The sequence below is a fragment of the Mus musculus genome, chromosome 9 (assembly GCF_000001635.26).
Source record: "Mus musculus strain C57BL/6J chromosome 9, GRCm38.p6 C57BL/6J".
Classification (NCBI taxonomy): Eukaryota; Metazoa; Chordata; class Mammalia; order Rodentia; family Muridae; genus Mus; species Mus musculus.
The window spans coordinates 86,758,874-86,778,102 of record NC_000075.6 but is presented as its reverse complement, the minus strand read 5'-3'; the positions used below and the strand labels follow the sequence as shown (position 1 = coordinate 86,778,102).

Here is a 19,229-nt window from a genome sequence, read left to right as displayed (position 1 = left end):
TAGGCAACACAGGGAAATACAGTCTTTAAAAAAATGATCAAAATTATGTATAATGATTCTTTTATCTGGTTTAGTTAATATGTATAGCTTGTTTTGTAGTGCTAAGAAACAAAATGCAAGTATATATATATATAAATTCATTGTGTAACAAATCAGCTAGACACCTCATAGGGGCTTTGTGCAAGCTGCTCCCTGTGTCTACAGAGCACAGCTTTGGGAAAGCCTCACACTCTCCAGGAGACTTTCCACAGTGTGCCTCCTCACCCCCTTCTAGAAGCCTGTACCATATACTTTCTTGTGTCATCGGTTCTCATCTGTGTCACACCATTAGTGTGCAGGCTCCTTCCCGGTCATGGGGAGGGGGTCCTTAATAGTTCTCTTTACTGATGTATCCTGAGTGTCTGGGATGATGCAATGTGGTGAGGGTAGAGAGTTAAGCCAGGTAGTCCCAGGACCACGTCCACATTCACACTCCACCAGCCGAGCTCCTGGAACCCAGCCCACACTTCAGCTCACATCCGAGCACCACCACAGCAACACGAGAAGGGTGCGCAGCTGCCTGAGGTGTTTCGGCCTGAGGAAGCCCCTTAGGGTGTCAGCACCCAGGGATTCCATTAACCACTGATCATGTGGGCGGGCACACACTGCCTGGCACCTAACCAAGTTTCAGACTTGCAGGAGGCAGGTGTTTAGCATAATCAACAGTGCCCATGTAAACACTCTAGGCACAGAGTCATTTAGTCATTATTAGCTGTCATTAGAGACAGTTTTATAACTGTTTCCAGGGCTTTTTTAGATAGCAATCTCAAACCTTCTGAGCCAGTCCACATTAAATGTGATCCTTAAGTCTTATGTGAAGTAAAAGAAAATTAAAAATTCTAGCTTTGTTTCTTAATACAGTTTCTTTTTTATCTAACTGGATACACTCATTGCTAGGCAACAATACAGACCTCTTCTAAGCCTCCTGGATTTCTTAAGTACTGTAATATATAAGCTGAATATAAAGATTTAAACTCTTTTTCTTTTATCCATTTGTAGATCTTGGGATTTCTGGTACCACATCAAAAAAGTAAGTGTTTTTTAATTACTCTGCTTTTAGCAGTGTTTTCATGGATGTTTATTCAAGATATCAAACATGTCACTCCTTAGAATATATTATTTCCCATTCTTAAGCTAGGCAATTTAAGTTGTTTTTTATTTAAGTTTATATTTTTGTTGTTAGTCCATTGAAATCTTCAAATTATTGCTCTGTTTTGAAAAAAGATGATCTACTTCAGGCTAGGGTTACCACTGTTAACAGCTGGAAATATTTTAGAATGGAGTTTTGAGTGTTTGGTTGGTTAGTTAGTTGTATTTTGTTGTTGTTGTTTTGTTGTTGTTGTTGTTGTTTGGGGTCTTTTTTTTGAGACAGGGTTTCTCATATAGTTTTGAGGTTTTTTAATAGCTTCAAGTTTGAGATTCAGCACAGCGTTTCTAGCTAAAGTTGATTTTTAAATATCTTTCCTGGGTTATAAGAATGATAAACAGTATGTGCTTTTATCAGATGTTTTGTTACTGAAACCGGGATGGATATCACGGCCATACATTGACTAAAAATCATATTGAAGGTATGATACATCTATGTAAAACCCTCTCTTGAGCCCTTCTAAGAACAAGAAAAAAAAAACATCATCAGTACAGTTTTGTTTTGTTTTGTTTTGTTTTGTTTTTTTGAGACAGGGTTTCTCTGTGTAGCCCTGGCTGTCCTGTCCTGGAACTCACTCTGTAGACCAGGCTGACCTCGAACTCAGAAATCCACCTGCCTCTGCCTCCCAAGTGCTGGGATTAAAGGCGTACATTTTAAATTCAAAAAAAGAAACAGGGCTGGAGAGATGGCTCTGCAGTCCAGAGCACAGATTGCTGTAAGAGAGGACCTGAGTTCTAATCCCAGCATGAGTGTCAGGTAGCTCACATTTCTCTAACGCCAGAGAATCCAACACCTCTGGCCTCCTGGGCAAGTACTGGCCTTCTGGACATACGTACACACCCATACACAGAAATATACACATAATACATAATTAAAATGACAAATAAAGAATTCAACAAGATACGTGTCCAGATTGTTATACTATTTAGAGTTTTTTTATGAATAAAGAATTTAGTTGACTTTTTCTGCCATATTTCTCTATTGTGAGTAACATGAAATCGCTATTGTCACTGAATTCAAAACTCTCATCTGTTTTATTTCAAATGCTTTTGTGATGTCTTAGATACAGTATGGTAAGGCTATTCTGTAAGTTTTAATCTATACTCTTTATCACTACCAGGTTTGAATAGATGACTTCTAAGCCCAAGGAAAGCATCCCAGAAAGCCACATGCCATTTCTTTTCTGAATTTTGTGTTTTGTTTCTTTTTCATACTTGCCCTTTAGGGGAGATCTCCAGTGGAATGCTGGGGAGAAAAAGCTGACTGGTGGAGCCAACTGGCAACCGAAAGTCACTCCAGCCACATGGTCAGCGGGTGTTCCCCCGGTACGTAACCGTACAGAACTAGTCATTCTACTTGACTTCACTGTTAACACTGTGCACCTCTGTTCACACTAATGCAGCATGAGCAAGATACAAAGTCCAACGAGATCTACTAACCTCACATGTAACAATGATTACAACCTATGTTAAAATACCTTGTGGTTCCATAAATACTTAACTGTAGTATTTGTGATTCTGATTTATTTGTAAAACTTCAGAAATGGTTTTCCAGTACATTCCATAACAGGGATTGTAATATCATTTTAACATATTTCTAGTCCAGATCTCCTGATGGTCTAGATAAGTAATGAAAACTCTTTTTTTTTTTCCTTATCAGAAAGGATGGGGAATGTGCTAGCTAGTTTTACATCAACTTTATATAAACTGTGGTCTTTTTTTTAAAAGAGAGAATTTCAGCTGACAAAATGCCCTCAGCAGACTAGAATGGGATGCATTTTCTTGATTGCTGATTTCTATGGGAAGGTCTGGCTTACTGTGGACGGTGCCACTTCTGAGCGAGTGGTCCTGAACGGTATGAGAAAGCAGGCTGAGCAAGCCATCAGGAGCAAGCCACTCAGCAGTACCCCTCTATGGCCTCCTCACAGCTACTGCCTCTGGGTGCTTCCTTAAGTTCCTGCCCTGACCTTACTTCAGGATGGACTATGAGCTGCAAGCTTTCCTCCCAAGTTGCTTCTTGTCACGGTGTTTACCGCAGCAATAGGAACCTTAACTAAGACAGGTTATTTCTATTGTATGAAGTTTTAAGACCATATTTTTTTCCTCAGCCCACCAATTTTAAACTTGAAATTAGACCATCATCCTTCCCATAAGGTTTCAAGGGTATTTAGTTCTGTATTTTAAATTCTCACGTCTCCCAGTTTTTAACAAAGGTAAGCTACTTTTCCCAAGCCACTTGGAGTTTTCCATCCTTGGGGACACCCCTGCCTGTCAGTCTGTCTGTTGCTCCAATGTTTAACACTCTGCTGTGCATCAGAGGACAAAATGATGGGAGGAGGCAGCTCACTGACACCCACTTCTTTCATAGTGGGAGTAGTTTGGGCAGAGGGAGGTTGAGAAGCTACAAGCTCAGGAGTCTGCAGAGCAGCACACAGAGAGCGTCACACCACTACCATGGTGCTTGTCACCCTTTAAAACATTGCAGTGACATCTGAGAATGCTTTGTAAACCCACGTACACAAACTTGAAATGCACACATATATTTTTTTTAATTGCAGCCTATCATTGTAAAACCATGTTATGTTGTCTCTCTTTTTTTAATTTGTTCTGTGTGGTTCTATGGGCATGTATGCGCAGCAAGGCACTGTTCCACCAACCAGCTCAGTCCCTCCGGGTGCCGGGGCCCCGTCCGTTGGGCAACCTGGAGCAGGATTTGGAATGGTGAGTGATGACTCGTGCCTCAACCACACAGTTTACATTCCTGCCATCTTTACACGTTCTCAAATGAGCAGGCATTCCTACAGAAAATCCAGGAACAGAAACCCCAGCCTAAGACATCTGCTTTGGGCCTCAGCCTGGGCAGGAAGTGGGGAAACAGTGACAGCGTGGATAAATTACAAATTTATATCATCAAATACAAATTATCAAATCACAGTACATCGTTGTATTGCTTGGAGAATGATATTTACTATGCTCAGTTATCAAAATCAACCCTCTTGTAGGGCCATCCTGCTTAAGGACTTTTGTCTCCTAAGGAATTACTCTAACTGGAGATGAATACACAGCTCCTGGTAGGAATAAGGATGTCACATGGCCAGCCAGGCTTGTACACAGCTCAGGGACATTTCCCCCTTCTGACAGCCTCCACACCCAGAGTTCAAGATTAACATAATAAGTTACCATTTCTACCTGTGTGATTTTCTCAGAGATTGTCCAAAGCATGTAAAAGGTGTGCGTGTTGGGGTTTGCCCTCCGTGGGTCCCAGATCTGCTCTAAGGCTTCTTTCCCTTACAGCCTCCTTCAGGGACAGGCATGACCATGATGTCTCAGCAGCCAGTCATGTTTGCACAGCCCATGATGAGGCCACCCTTTGGAGCTGCAGCTGTGCCCGGCACACAGGTCAGTTGTCTAGAGTTCGCAGCACCATGCATTTACTCCTAAATATAAAACTGTCATTCTGTTCACGGTGTTAGGTACAGAGGCAAGAGGCACCCTCCACACTTCTGCCCTCAGCAGCCTGAGTTCTCCTCAGGTTTTAGGATTTCAGGCCAGACTGGGTTTTCTGGCTTGAAGAAAACAAAACATATTTCTGGACTAGCCAGTGTAAAGTAGAATTAATGGGCAATAAAGATGAAACTGGAAGGTTAAAAGAAAACTGCTCAGAAAGAAAGACACCACTCAGAGAGTAGGTGTAGACTTCCCTAAGGGAGTGTCACACTTCACGGCCCCGTGTATAGTTTGGGTGGCTTTGAAGCCACTGTCTTAGAGGAATTCTAGGAGCATTAAGAGAGCTCACTGGATGGTTCTTAGGCGACATTTGGCAGGTTTGCAGTTTCTAAGATTAGAGTCTAGATCACATGGATGCCAGAAAGTAGGGTATCTGTACTGTACATAGTGTTAACAGTTTTGTTTGAGGCTACCCAGGATACTTCTTGGAAAGCCCTATCCAAGGTTTATGCCTTAAGCATGGTCCATTGTTACTTAACATAAAATATCTATATATGAAAGGAATATTGCTTCTGTGTTAGCCTTCACAGCAAATGTTTGTTGGGCTGGAATTCTTGCTTCAATCAGACTCCAGGGTGAAGGATTCCTTTCCTGCCTCATGGTCCTGTGATTTTCCCTGCCTCTCTATCCTGTCTCAGTGTTGTTAGTGCCTAATGGCTTTCCCATAGCTGTTGCTTCAGGACTCAAAGAACATGGAAGCAGTGTACAGTGTGGGAACAGTGACAGAACTAACAATCCTGAGGTCCTTCTTTTTCTTCCCCCTGCTTAATTCATAATGGTTCATTTGGGGTATCAGAAACATGTCTACCAGTGATCAGAATTTAGGTTAAAGGATGGTTTTGTTTTGTTTTGTTTAAACATGGTTTCATGCAGTCCAAATCTCAAATTCATAGTGATCTCAAATTCACTATATAGCCATGACTAGCCTTACCTTCTGCCTACATCCATTTCCCAATTACTGGAATTACATGTGTTAACCACCATGCTCAGCCAAGTACTGTTCTCCAGGCTTCAGGGTCTACCCAGAACTTCTTCACAAACAGCAGCTCTAGGTTTCCAAACTCCAACCACAAGTTTGGGAGTCCTCACTTCAGACCAGCTGTATACAGAATTAGGACTCCTTATGACCCCCTAATGCTTAGAGTTCCTGAAGTGGCTCCCAGAACTCAGGGATGTACATGGTTTATGATTAGAGTTTTGTTGATATGAAAGGATACAAATTCGATACAGCTAGAGGAGCAGAGATGATAGGAACATCTGGGAGGGGCCCAAGCATGAGACCCCATCTAGTATCGTGTGAGACAGTGTTGCCAGCTGCAGGAGATCTCTTAGGTTTCAGTATGGCATTAGTAAGACTCTGTTGCACAGCAGTAATTGATGGATTACTACCTATGAGTTGAACTCAGTCTCCAATCCCCACCCTGGAGGCCACATTTGCTATTATGTGGACTAAAGACTCAGCAACTTAATAACCGATTAGCCTTTCTGGTATGGCCAGCCTCCAGACCAGACTAGGGTTTAGTCAGTCTCACCATACATCATGGAAGGGCCCCTGTGAGTCACCTTGTTAGTATAAGCTACTGGGGTTGTCCTAGTTTGCTTTCTATTGCTGTGATACACACCATGAACAAAAGCAACTTGGGGGAAAGGGTTTGTTTCAGCTTACAGTTTATAGTCTATTATGAACGGTCAGGTCAGGTCAAGGCAGGAGCCTGGAGACAGGATAAAGACCATGGTGGGATGCTGCTTACCGCCTTGCTATATACGTGGCTTGTTCAGTCTGCGCCCTTACACAATCCAAGGCTACCTTTCTCAAGAAGGCACCACCCACAATGGCCTAAACCCTCCCATATCAATAATTAATCAAGAAAATGCTCCCACAGCTGTGTCCACCCATCTTATAGAAGCTCTTCCTCAGTGGGGTTCCCTCTTCCCAGACCAGTCCAACGTATGTCAAGTTGGGGGAAAAAAACTAGACTGTATATGTGGCTTCTGGAGTAACCATGAATAGCAAAGCCATGCCTGTCACTTGGAACATTACTAGAATTTAGAGTTTATCTAGTAGGATCCAGGATGAAGAGAAAGCCTGGTTTTAGGGAGACCAGATTCCCTACTTTACAGAAATGCAAAAGACATCATGCCCTTTAAATGTTTTTGCTGCTAATACTGGCCGTGCATGAAGCCCCTCTCCCCCTTGATTTTCTTTTCAGTTGTCTGGTAAAATAAAGAAGCATCTATAGAACCAGTAAACTTTTTCTCTCCAAGCAACTGACCTGGGCAGAAAGAGAACCCAAAATTATAACTTGAGTAGCAACTTGCTGAGCAAACTAAACTAAACTAAACACAGTTGGATTTAATGATGTCAGTAAATGGCTACACTTTTGTGGTATTTTAGATGTACCAAACGGGTATTTATGTTGCTTTAATCAATAATTGATGTTATAGTAAATTATGAGATAGTATGCAATAGCTGTAATATTTATTTAAGCATTTTTTTTCTTAGTCAATTTCTCACTCTTTGGCCCTGGCTGGCCAGAAACTTAACTGTATAGATCAGGTTGACCTACATAGATCCAACTGCCTTTGCCTCCTTTGGCTAGGATTAAAGGTGTGCACCACCGTGCCTGCCTAATATTTTCTCTATCAAAGACAAAGCATAAATGGCTAGGAGACTAAGCAAACCTGCATTCTCATGGAAAGCTGATTTTTATTACCAATGCCTGGGCTATGTCACTGTGATTTTTAGTTGGTTGTCATAATACTGTCATATCGAATGTAGGTGAAGCCTTTAGTTTCTGCCAAGCACTTTCAAGCTTTAAGGTTGATTTTTCCTGACATTTCTGTGCAACTCTATATCAGTTTGACAGATGTGAGCTGGGTGGGTGCAGCAGTTAGAAGGTTGGGAATAGGGACACATTCAGGATCCTAGCTTTGAAAGTTCTCCTTCCCAACCCCCACACACAGACACCACATCCCACAGTTCCAGATTTCAGGAACTGCTATCATCCTGAAATGAACTGGCTTCAAGACAGAGATGTCAACCATCCCTCCAGACATGCAGCCTGCAGGCTTTGAAAGGCTTTCCCCTGCCAGTCCTGAAAAGTGGGCCCCAGAAGTTTCTTACGCAGTTGATAATTACAATGTTGGATAAACACAGAGATAAGATCTGTGAGCCTTTGCTGCAAGCTCTGATGGGCAGGGTATGAGGCTGGAAATGACTTGTTCATCTGATGTGCACACTGCTCAGAAGCTGCTTTACTGAGAAATGATCTATATGAAGCACTAGCCTAGCTACCTATTAAAGTAAAAGTCATACGATATTGTCTACAAACTTATGTCTGTTTCCCCCCGCAACTCACTCTTACTGTAAGAAAAGCCATATAATTCTTTTCTTAATAATTTGATGTTACTAATGATTCAAAGTAAGAATGCTTTCTGCATAGAGAAATTACTGTGTTCTTCCTCTCCTTCCTAGCCCTCTCTCTCCCCTCCCCTCATCATGCGTGCGTGTGCGTGCGTGTGTGTGTGTGTGTGTGTGTGTGTGTGTGTGTGTGTTTCACTCCGTATTCTCACATCTTCCTAACTCAAACTGTTCTCCCAGAGTCCCCATATTTCACCTTGGCTGAATCTGATGTCAGAGAATTTCAGAAAGTGCAAACATCATTCCGAGTGTTGTCCTCTCCAGTTAAGCGCAGCCCAGACTAAGTAGAAGGAACCAGCTGTATTAACTTTTAGCTGTCTGTTCCTCTGTGTGTTTGTTTTCTCTAGTATATGTTCTGCCTAATGCTTACCTGTCTCTCTTGTGCTTTCTATTTCTGCTCTCTGGGGCTGGCCTTTTCCCCCCGCTAGCTTTCTCCAAGCCCTACACCTGCCACTCAGAGTCCCAAGAAACCTCCAGCCAAGGACCCGTTAGCGGATCTTAACATCAAGGATTTCTTGTAAACAATTTAAGGTATCTGATATTGAGCTTTCCCTGTGAGCTTGCAATAGTGAGCTTGTGCATTGCTTAACTGTTCCAGGTATGGTATTGTTACTTCTGTGTTATAGATAAATGATGGATGGATGGATGGATGGATGGATGGATGGATGGATGGATGGTTGGTTCAATAGAGAATAGATGGATGGATGGTTGGTTGGTTCAATAGAGGATGGATGGATGGATGGATGGATGGATGGATGGATGGTTGGTTCAATAGAGGATGGATGGATGGATGGATGGATGGGTGAGTGGGTAGATGGATGGGTGGATGGATGGATGGATGGATGGGTGAGTGGGTAGATGGATGGGTGGATGGATGGATGGATGGATGGATGGGTGAGTGGGTAGATGGATGGGTGGATGGATGGATGGATGGGTGAGTGGGTAGATGGATGGGTGGATGGATGGAGGATGGATGGATAGATAGATAGATAGATAGATAGATAGATAGATAGATAGATAGATAGATAATTTGAATGTTTAGAGTTTTAAGTCTGAAGTCAAAACCTGTCCTTATTGCTGCATTTTTAAAAACTTAATTTGTTAAAACTGTAGGAGAGAAAACTCCATCATTTGTTGTTATTTTGAAAAGCATAAAAGCCATACCCATGAGACAGAAGTCTCCCAGGATGCTGAGTTAACTGGAAGATACCACTGTAACCCTGGTGACAAGACTTCATACGCTGCCAGAATTTATAACACTAGATTTAGAAGTCATTTAAAAATACACTTGCCTACATAACCACTTCCTTCCATTATCCTTATTTTTGACCTTAAGGTAAATGTGAAAATTCTTAACCCTTTGCATTTATTCAAGCTGAATTTTAAATTTCTGACAATCTAGTTTTATATTCCATAGATTTAATTTACCAAATGGTTCACAGGGAACAAGAGGGAAGAAACATGTGGCAGGGAGTGCTTCCTCTCAGTCCTGTCACCTCACGTAACTGCTTAGAGACATGCTCAGCATTACTTTAAGTGTTTACTCAGGATTTCCCATGTCGGTTTTTCACTCTCTTCTATAGCTGAAAGGACTTAATCCTTGAGCATGAAATGATTTTTCAAGGTCCAGCCAGAAGATTAGCAAGAATGTAGGAACTTTGGACCACGGTGCGGTGTGATTTCTATAATACATCCATTGCCTACATTGATTAGATACGGACTTCTTTTGTGTGCATGGAATCTTATCTTACAATTATTTCCTTAGATAAAAGTAACAGTAGCCAGACCTGGTGACCCAAGACTTTAACTCTAACACACTGGAGGCTGAGGTAGGAGGATTGAGAGTTCAGGGCTAGCCTGGGCCACATAGTAAGCATCTGTTTTAAATGAAACTATTGATATCCCATTTTAATCCCCTAACACCTCAGTGTTTCCCTTCTGTCTGTTCCTCTTGGACCAAGACCAGGTAGGCATGTAAGTAAGGCACCAGGTATCTCAGCAGCTTCTTTCAGGACTGCTTAGAGGTGTCTCTTGTGCAGAAGCATCATTCTCTTCACGGGCTAGAAGCCTTGAAGTGGCACAGAGGGAGTTTTGAGATAGTCCCTGTCCCCAGCCAGGATCCATACCCGAGGCAGACAGACAAACATTTTATGGAGAAGAGATTCCTTCTGACCCTAGCAAGGATTTCACAAGAGAAACCATACATGAAGAACATAGACAAGGCGGGAGTGAAGGCACTGCCCCCCAGAGCTCACCATCTTGTCCAGTCCCCACGTGTCCAACAGTTAAGTGGCTCATCAACAGACATATAGAGTAATGGTAGCCACTGTCCTTCCACCTGTCACCACCCATGTGCACTAGCTCTAGGTTGACATGGAGAATGCTAGGAAGTCTCCAAGTTTTAAAGGGTATTGATTTTTTTTTCTAAAATGCAACTATACATAGACTTGTTTGCGTTTCCTGAGTGAGGTTTTTATGTTTATCTCAGTTTAAAAAGAAACTGTAAATGTGAGTTTGTTAAATCTCAAACTCTTTTTGTATACAGGTGTTTTGTGCTAGAGAGAGGAAATTGTAAGGGAGGTAGAAATGTCTGCATCTTTCCATGTCCACTAGGGTTTCTAATTCAAATGCTATGTTTTTTTTTTCTTTACAGCTGCAATTTTTGTGACTGAATAGGAAAAAACTAACCTGAGTTTGGAAACTTCAGATAAGATTGATGCTCAGTTTCAAAGTGAGCCACCAGTACCAAACCCAGTGCTGACGCGTAACTTCCTCTCCCAAGCACACAGCCCAGCTGTGGCAGTGAACATTAGGAATGTGTACTCTTTAGCTGTTACCCTGCTCTTCCAGCTCGTAGCGTATTCGGGTTCTTTGTGTGTTGTACGAAGTAAACCATGAGTGAATGAATGGTTCCAATGCCTTTAGTGCTTTTCTGGACGTTGCCCGTGGACGGAGGATGACGCAGCTGTTCTGTGGTGAGCCATTTGGAAAGATGTGTCTGTGTTTTCGAAAGGTTTCGATGTATATATAACTTTTGGACAAACTCAAGTCCTCCCATGAACTTTCTCTTCTCTTCTGTACCTCTGTTACAAGCGTAATGTGATACTATCAGCTAGTGAGACAAACACTCTTAACTATACAAAAACTTTTTCGGTGTGGAGTACATTTTTCCAATCACAGAAACTTCCAACTTGTTGTGAGAAATGTTTATTTTTGTGCACTGTATATGTTAAGAAATTTTATTTTAAAAAAAAATGAAGTCTAATGTCCATAATAAAACTTCTCCTTGATGAAGCTACCTTATCAAGAATGAGAAAAACCATATGAGAAGTCCATATTTATCACTGCTATATTAAGATATATATTTTAATTATATTTGCAGGGTTTGCATCTAAATTGACCTATTTATTCATTTGTGATCAAAGGCACCGAAAAGTGGAGCTTGTTTCTATTGTGTCTGTGACAATGCAGTTAGAGATGTGCTGTTTCTGTGACTACGAACGTGCCCCAAGAGACATCTGTAACTTAAAGAGAACTGCAAATATTTTTTATTTCAGTGTGGGTTTACGTACATCTGTTCAGTTAGTATTTCTTTGTGTGTTCTATAGAGTAGTGTTTCTCCATCCTTCAATTGAGCTCAAAGTGACTTCTATTGTACCTTTGTGATAGGATTGAAACCAATTCAGCGAATTGTATCTTTTAATGTACATAATGTATTCTTTGATTTTCAGTTTGTTGTCATACTGTCTGTGCCGATGGCTTGGCTGAAGATTTTGATGCGTACACAAGGTCACTGTTGATCAGTGTTGTTTAGTGGCTTGGCAGCTCTTTGTAAAAGCATATTGGGTTGGAAAGGCATTTGCCTATTTTTCAAATTATTTAATAGATGTATGGTACCCTTTAAAGTGGTTGTATCTGAATTTACTGTGGGGATAACATACACTGTAATGGGGGAAAATTACCTAAAACCAATTTCAAAATGGCTTTTCTTTGTATTTTGGTTTAAAAACCCAGTGCATGTCTGCCCTCTGAGATGCAATAAACACCTTGAACCAAGAAAATGCAAACGTAATCTTTCTGTCTTTAGTTACTTTTTAAGGAAAAGATGTTTGTCAAATGGAACATACAAAAAATATTGAGGGTACCAGAAAGATGGCTAAGAGCTTAAGAGTATGTACAGCTCTTAGAGAGATCAAGGGTTTAGTCCAGAGTTTGGACCAAATCCCGCATAGGGTAGCTTACAACCACCTGTAACTCTAGCTCTGGAGAGATCCAAGGCCTCTGGCACTTGCCCTCCCACCCCTGTACACACACACACACACACACACACACACACACACACACATATATACATATATATATATATATATATAATTAAAAATAAAAACATTTAAAATATTTTAATAATTTAAATATGTAAGGTTTAAAATATTTAAATATTTTAATTTTTTATCCATGGCAATATAGTTTCATTTTGCAATAAAACTAAACAAATCAATTTTAATGAACTGTCATTCAACTGGGGACTCCATCATGCCTAGAAACTACTTTAAGTTCTGTATTTCAAAATATATGTTTACTTTTAGGTATTCTTTTAAAACATGCAAATAAAGTTTTTCAAAGTGTGAGAATTTCCGTGGAACTTAAACGATAAAGTAACTGAACCCCAGTTTGCACACACACTTGAATATTAGCATTGTTATCATGTAAAACTTATCCTGACCTGTTGTAATAAAAGTGGGTGCCTACAGCTAGGTTGCTGTAGCATCCCCAAAATGTAGTTCAGTCTTGGGACTGGACTGTAGCTTAGTAACAAAGCACCCCCCTAATAATGACCATGGCCCTGGGTTTGATCCTAAGCCCACCAAACACGCACACACGGATGCACACATGCACAAAATGCCCAATCTCAGGTAGGAGACTATTTGAAAATTCATTTCCTTTGGTTGCCTCAGATTTATATCTTGAGAACTTACTCTCAGAAGTTAGCATCAGATCATGTCAGGTGATTTTTTTAAAAATACATATTTGTATATTGTATGGATAAGAGTGTTTACCTGCATACATATGCATACCTGGATCCAATGGAGGGAAGAAGGAGGACATCAGATCTCTCAGAGCTGGAGTCATAGACGATCATAAGCCACCATGTGTGTGTTGGGAGGTGAGCCTGGGTCCTCTAGTCCCCTCAGGTCACATTTACATAGATTGCATTTTATCCATATATTATTTAGTCATCACATTATAATAAAATACCTCGTAGAATATAAAATAGTTTGAGATTAAATATTGACATGCCCCCCTTGACTATCCCATGTGCTATACATTTTTAATAGATAAACTATAAGAGTGTTATAGATCTTGGCTGTATAGAGACTCTGGGTTTCTTTGTGGAAGAATTGCCTTAGAGATGAGTGTCTGTGTCAGGTGAGGTTTTCTGGGAACTGAGACTTAAATTATTTGAGATACTTTACAGGGCATCTAATTTACCCCTGGTGTGAGGTTAAAGATTCACATGGCTCTGTATTTTTCAAACATGTTTTGAGGCACTTTGTCATTACTTGCCTTGGGCATTAAAGAAATGCCTGTTTATGGGGTCTGGAGAGATGGCTTTGTGGTGAAGAGCACTCAATGCCCTTGCAGAGGACCCTGGTTTGCTTCCAGCACACTCATGGCTGCTCTCAACTACCTACATTTTGTTCCAATTGCAAATTGAATATCAAGGAATCCATTGCCCTCTTCTGACCTCTGGGGGTGGCTGAGAGCACCTGGTGAACAGAAACTCGTGCAAGCACACATACATATGCATAAGTGTGTGCGTGGGGTGTGTGTATGTGTGAGGTATGGTGTAGCTGGCAGCCTAGCTCACCCCAACATATTATTCAGGCATCCCTGTGGGTAGAGCCTTACAGAGAAGGGGAGGCCTTTAGTGAGATAGTAGTTAACCCTAGCTCAGCTCTCAAACCTGACACTTGATCTTTCAATTTCATTTCCACGGCTGAAAGGCAGACTTCGTTTTCCAAGGATAAAATATTGTATAACTGATTTTCACTGCAGAGGTTTTCTTCAATTTCAGGACCCTTTGGACTCTGAAAACTTACTGAGGACCCATAAAAGCTTTTGTTTGTGGGAGCTGTGTTGTCACTGTTCACTGTATAGAGGATAAAACTGAGAAATTTTATTTTTTTTTCTGCTTAATCCAGCAGAAGTGTTAAAAAATTCCAGGTTAATAATGTTTTGTGAAAAATAAAATTTCTACAAAGAAATTTAGAAGAACAGTAGTGTTTTCAGGCACTTCTTTATTTTTTTTCTTTTTCTGAATTTGTTTTTGAGATTATAATTTTATTGTTTCCCTTTCCTCCTTCCAAACCTTCCCATATGCCTAGCCTTCCTTTTGAATTCATGGCTTTTTTTATTGTTGCTGCTTGTTATTCCATGCATGTACATGTGTGTGTGTGTGTGTGTGTATGCATATATGCATGCATGTAAGTATGTGTTCGTGTGTCTCTGTGTGTTTGGATGCGTACATGCATGTGTGTGTGGGGGTGTGTGTATACGTGTATGTGTGCATGTGTCTGTGTGTACATGTATATTCCTAAATTTAACCAGCTCAGTCTATATAATGTTACTTGTATGCATGATTTCAGGGTTGACCGTTAGGTATTGGATAACCAGTGGAGTGCTCTCCCCTGGGGAATGCCATCTCTCAGGCTCCCAGCTGTCCTCAGCTGCCTACGATTCTTTGTCACACACCTCTTTAAATTAGACTTAGCAAAAGGTAGCCATGCCCCCTTTGCTGCTGATGCATTCCATCTGTTAGAAACGCGCATGGCAGGCATCTGCTGGGACAGTCCACTGTGAGTCAGTGGGAGATAGTTGTTGACTTAGAAAAACAATGTTGATCTGACAGGCAGGCCCTGAAAGGGTCGGGGAACCCCTAGGAAGCTATGGACCATAGTCAAGTGTCAATTGCTTTAAATGTAAAAGACTTGTTAAATGTACCAGTAGATTATCATTGTCCGAGTAGGTGTAACTTCACCTCCACCTTTACTTGAGACCTTCCAAATGCGCAACCCACAGTCCCCTACATGGTTTCTTTATTGAGTCTGGGGCTTATGCAGGAATGTTAGTGTCTAACTATATAGAAGGGAATTCCCAAACTCAGCCCACTGTTGCCTCAGGCAAACTGCTTAACCTCTTTAAGCTTCCTTTTTCCTTCTGTGGAATGAGGCTCCATCCTCTTGTGTACATATTATATGAGATAATGAGTGGAAAACATTTGGCACAATGTAACACTCGAAAACACTGCTGTTCCTACTTTTAAAAATTACTATGTGGGCTGAAAAGATGGCTCAGCAGTTAAACACAGAGGACTCCAGGGTGTGGTTCCTAGTTCCCTGATGGCAGCATACAACTGCTTGGAACTCCAGGCCCAGGGATTTCAACACCTATAAAAAGTCCAATAAATTTAAATTATTTTTAATTACTGTAATTATTCTTGCTATAGGGTTTATTTTTTCCATTGTAAAGATGGTAGAAGATAAAGAATAAAAACTATCATGGAAATGATGGAGGTAGTGAGAGCCCACATTAAAGCACAGGCACAGAAGTGTGAAGTTCAGTAACTGTAGGTAGGTACTTGTCCCACATTAACACAGCTACATGGGACACTGACCCGTACGTGTAAACCAGCCGGAAAGCAGGGTCAGCCAGGCACAGGTAGCATCCAGTGCAAAATGCAAACTCATATCCTAGAGACCCCTTCCTAGAGCTTGTAGTATCTAATGTCACTAAGGGCAAATGTGAATACAGCTAATGGTTGCTATGGGGCCAGTGACTCAAAGTGTTTCTTCTGAGAGATCAGAAGTTTGATAAACTTTGTGTACTGACAGCCATCTTTTAAGCAAGAAGAATAATGTGATGATGGCTTAGGCAGAGATGGAGATGAGGGAATGTAACAGAGTGGGGCCCATGGCTGCAGCCCTCAGAGATGGAGGAGAAAGACAAACTTTAGGGAAAGTTTGTACTACAAGTGACTATAACATAACACAGTGCCCACGCTTGCAGAGTACAGCCCTGCATGGAGCAAGGCCAAGAAGTGTCCCCTTAAGGAGAATTTCCTGTCAGTGACCATCTGCTTTGCTGTATGGGTGCTCTGTCTGCATGTACACCTGCAGGCCAGAAGAGGGCATCAGATCCCACAACAGATGGTTGTGAGCCACCATGTGGTTGCTGGGAATTGAACTCAGGACCTCTGGAAGAACAGCCAGTGTCCTTAGTCGCTAAGCCATCTCTCTATACACCAACTTTTAATACTATATTCCTCTCCAGATGCAATAACCCTGCAGCCTGCTCCCTTCTTTCTTGTCTTTCTTTTGTTCTTGAGACAATCTCGCTATGTAACCTTCCCTGGCCTAGAATTCACTGTGTAGACCAAGCTTTCCTTAAGAGATCCTGATGTCTCTGCCTCTCAATGGGGACTAAAGGTGTGCACTTCTACCCTGGTATGCTCTGTGGCCAATTTCTTTCAGTGCAAGAAACATTTTGAGGTAAATTAATTCATTTTATTATGGGAGAGGGGTTGTTTGTTTTTGTTTTATCTTGTTTTTATAATAATGTATTTTAAAACCTTAAAAAAGTTAAAATTATATAGTCTGAAATGTTAATCTAAACATGTCCCAGGGAGCATTGAAGTGAATTTTTAAATCACCAGTACTTTGGAGCGTGAATTTCGACAATATTGGAAAACCAGATATTGAATTGTGACAGTGTATATAATATTTTGAATATAAATTTGAAATTATAAAGTTTTTGAAATTACTGACTTTCTTTCAATGAAAAAAAAAGTTTCCCAAGCAAAGTTAAAAGGACCATTTAAGTTCACAGCAAAAAACCAAAGCATCAGTCATTGTTTGTCAGAACAAAATACAGTAGTGACATACTACGTGTGTTAATGAATCAGTCGCTGGAAATCCACAATCATTTTCACTTTCTTGCCAGGCCTCCTTTCTTTCTGGCTTTAGTATTTTCTGTCTTCACCATAAGCATGGGACCATGTATTTGTTTATTCATGTATTGACTTATCTCTTCATTCACTTGCTTGCTTGTTTGTTTGGCATGCATGTCTATGAACTAACTTCTCTTTTTCCTCCAAGCTAGTTTTTCTTTCTTTATTGTCTCCCAAACTCAGCACCCATAATTCTAAATTTCTCCATTCAGCGGCCAAGAAGTGTCCTGAACACCTATCTCCCTCCCTCCCTCCCTCCCTCCCTCCCTCCCTCCCTCCCTCCCTCCCTCCCTCCCTCCCTCCTTCTTTCCTTCTTTCCTGAGACAGTCTTACTCTGTAGCCTTTCCTGGCCTGAGTATGAGAGGCAGGGAGTGTCAGGGACCAGTCTGGCATTCAGGTAGTCTAAGGGAGGCAGCAGTGGGTGGCAGTGACGGTTGCAGTGGCAAAAGTTGCTTACTCTTTGTACATTTTCTCTTCCTTTAACTTTTCCCACCCTCACTGCCTCCATCCCCATTGGCCAGGTGAGAGGCTTGGAGTTCACTAACACTTACTGAGCTTTTAGACAAAGTGTTCTCCATGTCAGGAAGAATTACCTCATAGATAAAATGTTACATAAAAGGGGAGTTACAGGAGAATATTGATAGTAAGTTCAAGCAGTGTTCTACTCTATAAGCTCATTATAAGTTCAAAGCAACAGTTTCCTATTGCCTTGCTTTATCATAGTGCACACCTGTGGCCTCATCCTTGGACCTGACCTAGAATGAATGTTTTTCTTTGGCCACAATTTTGTTCCAAGCCCGCTTTCTTATCCTAGTGCAGTTGGCCCATAACATGTGAAGCTTTGCAGAGATGTATTTGTAGTTTTATTCTGTTGGGGGCTAGAGTACACTTGTATCAGTTTAAGAGTTCTATAAAATTATTATCAGAAATTGTGAGACCATTAATTTGTCTATACAGTATTACTATATGAAAGTACATCTTCATGTTGATTTCACAGGAAATCTGCCCAGGACTCATTAGGCTATGTAATAGTGACAGAAAAGGTATATCAGCAGCAAGAAGCAATCCTGGGCTGAAGTCTCTGGTGACCTTGCATCTCAGAACTCATCCATCACTGGCCATGCAAAACAGTGGGCTATTTCTAGAAAATTCTCTTGCAAGCCTTAGCCTTTCCTTGATATCTTCTGCTGGGGGAGCCTTTCATTTGTGAGAGAGAGACTATGGCCATGATTGGAAGCCAGCCCAGAGCTTAATCAGATTTGGGATGCTGGACTCAATCTTGGGGATTTGAGATGGATCTCCATGGAGCCCTGGCACCTGGGTTTCCAAGGTAGTTCTTGGATCATTCTTGCTATTAATCAAATTTGGAAGTCTCTACATTAAAGGAACCTGCTGCACTACCTTGAATCCAGCGGGCTCACAGTCTGAGGCTCTAGTTGAATATGATGGATTTTAGCAAAAGAGATTTTCTAAATAAAAAAGATATTTCTAGACTAGGAGAGCCATGGAGTCCTTGTTTCCTCCAGCCTAAGAATGGAGAAATTTACTTACTTACTAGTCCTGGAAAGGTGGTTCATATCACATGATGGCCTATGTGGCTCTGCCAAAAGCAAGCTTTAATTTAGGTCTAGGGATGCTGTGATCTGTGGGTGGATGATTGCTCAAGACATCCATTTAAGGAGCCACATCAGTCACATCCTGGTCACATGGGGTGACACACTGGCTATTTGGTGGGTACAGTGGTGTCACTTATTTCTCCAAGCCACAAGGCCTTCTGGTGTAAGTGACCCAAGTGCAGTGGCAGAATGCTAAATTCAGCTATGTCTTAAAAATACCGACTTTTATTTTCATCCCATGGCTGGGTAAAGTGGTACTTCTGTTTTGTGATAGGATCTTGGCTCTGGGCGTATCCTTGAAATCTGGAAGTTTAAGAATAGCATAGCAGTGGTGAAGGGAGGAGATCTACCTCTAGACAGAGACCACATCACACTGGTGTCCTGGCTTGTGAATCAGCACACACATGCGAATTTGTCTCCACCTATGCTAGCTCTCTCTTCAGGGAAACATTGGCTGCCAGTCTGCTGAGAACATTTCATTCCATCCTTATGA

At 41.3% G+C, this 19,229-nt stretch overlaps 1 protein-coding gene across 24 annotated transcripts in view; it reads left to right on the top strand.

The window, feature by feature from the left end:
- Snap91 (synaptosomal-associated protein 91) overlaps positions 1-12,180 on the top strand; it is a 114,812-nt gene extending 102,632 nt beyond the window's left edge. For 10 of the 24 annotated variants that reach the window (XM_030244156.1, XM_006510904.4, XM_030244157.1 and 7 more), the window contains 6 exons: positions 1,039-1,069; positions 2,412-2,511; positions 3,823-3,906; positions 4,480-4,584; positions 8,542-8,644; positions 10,767-12,174. In XM_030244156.1, coding sequence (XP_030100016.1) covers positions 1,039-1,069; positions 2,412-2,511; positions 3,823-3,906; positions 4,480-4,584; positions 8,542-8,634 — 413 coding nt within the window. In that variant the 3' untranslated portion in view covers positions 8,635-8,644; positions 10,767-12,174. Of the gene's footprint in view, positions 1-1,038; positions 1,070-2,411; positions 2,512-3,822; positions 3,907-4,479; positions 4,585-8,541; positions 8,645-10,766 lie in introns of all 24 variants that reach the window. The other 14 variants (NM_001357770.1, NM_001357772.1, NM_001277986.1 and 11 more) reach the window with 6 other exon arrangements.
- Positions 12,181-19,229: the final 7,049 nt, after the last annotated feature.